At 39.3% G+C, this 4,318-nt stretch overlaps 1 protein-coding gene across 1 annotated transcript; it reads left to right on the top strand.

The window, feature by feature from the left end:
- Positions 1-935: 935 nt before the first annotated feature.
- Positions 936-3,378, top strand: c1d (C1D nuclear receptor corepressor). The gene is made up of 5 exons (XM_041050496.1): positions 936-997; positions 1,273-1,414; positions 1,904-1,970; positions 2,402-2,457; positions 2,557-3,378. Exons 2-5 carry the CDS (start codon positions 1,277-1,279, stop codon positions 2,761-2,763), a joined length of 468 nt encoding a protein of 155 aa, XP_040906430.1. The 5' UTR covers positions 936-997; positions 1,273-1,276; the 3' UTR covers positions 2,764-3,378.
- The last annotated feature ends 940 nt before the right edge of the window (positions 3,379-4,318 follow it).

Genomic DNA, 4,318 nt, shown 5'->3' with positions numbered 1-4,318 from the left:
GAGCTTCTCCAAATCACAGTTGTCCATGTCTCAGGCCTCTTTCTTTTTCTTTCGCGGCTGGTTTAGTTGTTTTCAGCTACAGTTCAACAGTGTGTGCGGCCCAACTGTTGACTGGCATCCCACAGCGCACTCAGCTTCATTTACCGCACTGACGCCCCGGGTTACCATAGCAACTGCACTCGGGGATTAAGTTACTACTAGCTAGCTGCTAGCAGAAACGTTTTAAACTATGTTTTAAATATTTATTTCTCTTACTAAGAAAGAACAAAGCCTGATGGGTAATACAAAACAACTCACCGAAAACATGTCCTCGGTTTTTTATGTGATTTTATCTATTTATTTATTTATGTTTTATAAATTCTGAGTGAGGGTCGGGTATCTGTCAGAACTAAGTCAGTGAAGAGGGAAGGCAACGGTGGACAGCTGTGGTCGTTGAATAGTGTTCACAGTTTTGGTAGCTACAGCTCCAATCAAGCTCAAACAAACAAATCCGTTTCTAAGTTTTAAATTCAACGATTAGAAGCAGTTTCGTCTTCCAAACGGCAGACGGCAGTAGAGTGCAGAGGACGACGACAACGACGCCGAAGCCAGCTTCCGATTCAGCAGTTAAGGAGAAAGCTAAAGGAAAAAGTCCTAACACTTAGTGATTCCCCGTTTTTTCCACATCCCAAATCCTTAGTGCCATTTCAGATTTGCCAAGCCTTTATTTTATTTATGAACGCAATAGTAAATAAAACTCATCGCATTTTTCTCCATCCAGACAACTCCAACAGACCAGGTCTAACCAAAACAAACCCTACATTTTTTTAGTTGTATTTATAAAGATATATTGACACCCTTTCACAACAATAAATGGGTCGTGTCAGTTTCTCTTAACTTTCCCCTTAACTTTCCCCTTAACTCACAAAGCGGAAGCTTGGAACCGGAAACTACAGCGAAGTTGAGAATTTTACGTCATTTCCTGTCTCTTAAAGCGTGTTGCGTGTTAAAAGAAAGGGTAAAACAGAAATAATTAACGTTAAATCCCGTCAAATTAGTCTCCAGTAAACTCGTATCACCGCTAAACTAGTAATAAGTGTTGTCTCGCGAATAGTTTATAATTGTCACTGTATTTCTGCTCGCATTTTAACCTGTTAGCAGCATGCGCAAGCTCTCCAAGTAGCTTCCTAGCTAGCATTTAAGATGTGAATATGAGCTTTTTGCAGTTGTCTAAAGAAATAATCATGGTCCAGCAGAGTTACGTAACACTGTATGACTTAAATTATCTTCCAGGAAAATGGCAGGGGACATGAGGACAGAGGACTACCCTCATGAGATAGACGAACAGCTCACAAGCTTCGACTCCTCCGTTTCTTCTATTAAAGCCATGTTGGAGAAGTTGATGTCGATGCCCAGAAATGATCTGGTGGAAAAGGTAGGCTGAAGACCGTGTTCACAGAGGACACTGTGACTGGTTAAACGGAGATCAAGCAGACACATGCTAGCTCTCTGGAATGGCTTAATGGCACCACACCAAAAACCGAAAAAAAGCCAGAATCGGTGTTAGTAGTTAGTTTTATTTTTGTTTGTTTTTGGTTTTTCTATTGAGCTTCTCCCATCTTCAGTTGAGCAAGAGGCAGGGTACAACCTCGGACAGGTTACCAGTCTGTCAAAGAGCTAACAAGACACTTATTCTGAGGTTGCTATTTACCAGTTCCTTTGAAGAATATCATTTTACATCAAAACATGCATTAAACTTATGTGATGAAATGTGATGCTGAGGTGTTACCAGCAGTCTGGGATGTTATGTGGATCAACCTAGTTCCACGTGCATGTGAACATTTATGGATTATTATCAAACTGTGGTGACTATAGAGTTTTTATACAACTGCTACTAATTAAACTAAATCTGGTTTATTAACAGTTGGATCCTTTGGATCAGGCTAAGCTGGATCTGATGTCTGCCTACACCCTCAATTCATTATTCTGGAGTAAGTTTTATCCATGTGATTTTTTTTTCTTACTGTTCGGTGTCACTGTGGTTGATTTAAGGGTTACTACTGGATTCATGGTTGCTCATTGAGTTATGTTAAATACCATGTACCTGTGACATTTTTTTCTCTTTGTTATGTTTTCTCTCTTGTGTCCAAAAAAGCAAAAATGCCAAAACATAATATTGCATAACATTGCAGTATATATAAAATCAGACAGTAATAGAACAATATGGCAGGGATTAAGTGTCTCGTATACAGTGTCATTTTTGCTGCAACTTTTGGGAGCTTGGGCTTGGATTGAAAATTATTGTGATATAAAGACGCAAGCTATTTTCCCAAGGATGCTTCCCAAAGAACCCAGTATGAATATGTCTTGATCTAGAATCAACATGCAACATATATAGTCTTTCTTTTGGTTTCATTTACAGTGTACTTGGTTACACAAGGAGTAAATCCCAGAGAACACGGAATCAAGCAAGAACTGGTTTGTATTTTTTCCTCCGAACTGTCTTTGACATAACCATGTTTTGTCACCATGTATGTGCATCGTCTGATTTGTCTGTAACCGCGCTCTGTTCTTCAGGAGCGAATAAGGACATACATGAACAAAGTGAAGGAGATCACCGACAAGAAGAAAGCTGCCCGTCTAGATAAGGGGGCTGCTGCACGCTTTGTTAGGAATGCTCTCTATGATCCAGAGGAAAAGGATTCTAGAACAAAAGTAGCAACGAAGAAAGCAGCAGACACATCATCCGACACTCCTCGGTCAAAGCGTCCAAAGCAGAGCTGAAGTAGAGGAGGTGCCGTACACTCTGGTCCCACTTCAGTAAACATTATGGAGCAGTGAGCACTGGAGTTAACAGTTTTTATTTCTAAGGCTGTGTGAGAAGGCCTCATAAAAGACTACTGGAGACAACGAAATATACTGTGATGTTCATCTGAGTTGCTCAGCAGTCAGCATCATATTTTGGAGTCAGATTATTGGTCACTCTTGTCCTGCAGCACTCAGCAAATGTTGCTGGTTGTACTAGAAACAGAAGACTAACTTCCATCCACAACACACCATCCAGGGTTCCTGAAAACATTTCTGGACATTGACGCTGACAACTTATGTAGAATTTCTCTCTTTTCTTTTTATGTTACTTCATCACTCAGTTGTTGTATGTTAGTGGGGAAAAGTGAGTAAAAGATTAATTGAGGAGATGCAGGAGGGGAAATATGTGATTTCAGATTATGGTTCTTCTTTTATATGAAGGAGAAATGTTGATGCCTGGGTATTTTTGAAAATGATTCTATGAATCATAATTTGTTCTTACACTCATGCCTTGTTTTAAACATTGTACCCAGATTTTTTTTGTGATGTATTTCCTTTAGAACTGGCTTTTGAAGAAAAATGCTAACCAAACCCGATGTTTGAGTTTTTTCCCTGTTCTTTTGTTTTCTTTTATTTCTTGCTGTTTCCTGTTATTGTGCAGGAAACAACTTGGTGAATTCTCATTTAAATCAAGCTTCCACCTTCCTTCAATAGGCCTGTTTCACAGGGCACATTTTGATAAGTAGGAAAAGCTCAGGTGTAAATGATGGCTGAGTTTCATTTAGTTGCTGTGGTTTCAGGGTTGGTGTATTGTGAATACTTGCTCATTGTCATGGTTTATTGAACTGAGCCATCGTTAATGTCATTAGTAACACCTGTGTTTTTCCTGCTAAGACGAGTCACACTGGTGCATGTGCTTTCCGAATAGACTATGCACCCATCCTGGACATGTGATGAGGCTGGGTTGTTCACATTTTATTAATCTTCTTTTTAGTATGTAAATGTTATTGGTTATTCAGTGGCGTGTGCGTTCTTTGACAAGTCTTCCCTGTATTTCTTTGTCTTTTTAATGTCCATACAGTTGACATTACATGTCCAAATAGCAGTGAATACGAATGAGTTTTTTTGTCCCGAATTATAAATACAGTAATTATGAAAAAAAAGAAAAAGATCAGGGGAAGAAATTGCCTTCATGAACTAGTTAGAATTGTGTATTCTGCCACAAATCAAGCACAGCATTATTTAATTCATGGAAGTAATTTGGACCAGTCCTTGTGTGGGTTAAGCATCTACGACCTTTTGATTACAAACCGGCCTCTGTAACCATCACGAACACTACTGTAGATCTATGGTTGCACAGTATAAGCATAGGCCGTAATGAGACTTCCTCTATAAAAACCAATGTCACATTAGATAAAGACACTCATATTGCTTCCTTTTTGTAATTCCTTTTGGACAGCCAAGATCTTAATCTTAATGTACCCACAAGTCACTGCATCCCTCTAATCAAGCCCAGGAAACAGCGAGGCAG

The sequence above is a fragment of the Toxotes jaculatrix genome, chromosome 11, assembly GCF_017976425.1.
Source record: "Toxotes jaculatrix isolate fToxJac2 chromosome 11, fToxJac2.pri, whole genome shotgun sequence".
Lineage (NCBI taxonomy): Eukaryota > Metazoa > Chordata > Actinopteri > Toxotidae > Toxotes > Toxotes jaculatrix.
The sequence above is the reverse complement of the archived record's forward strand: the minus strand, read 5'-3'. Positions and strand labels throughout refer to the sequence as shown.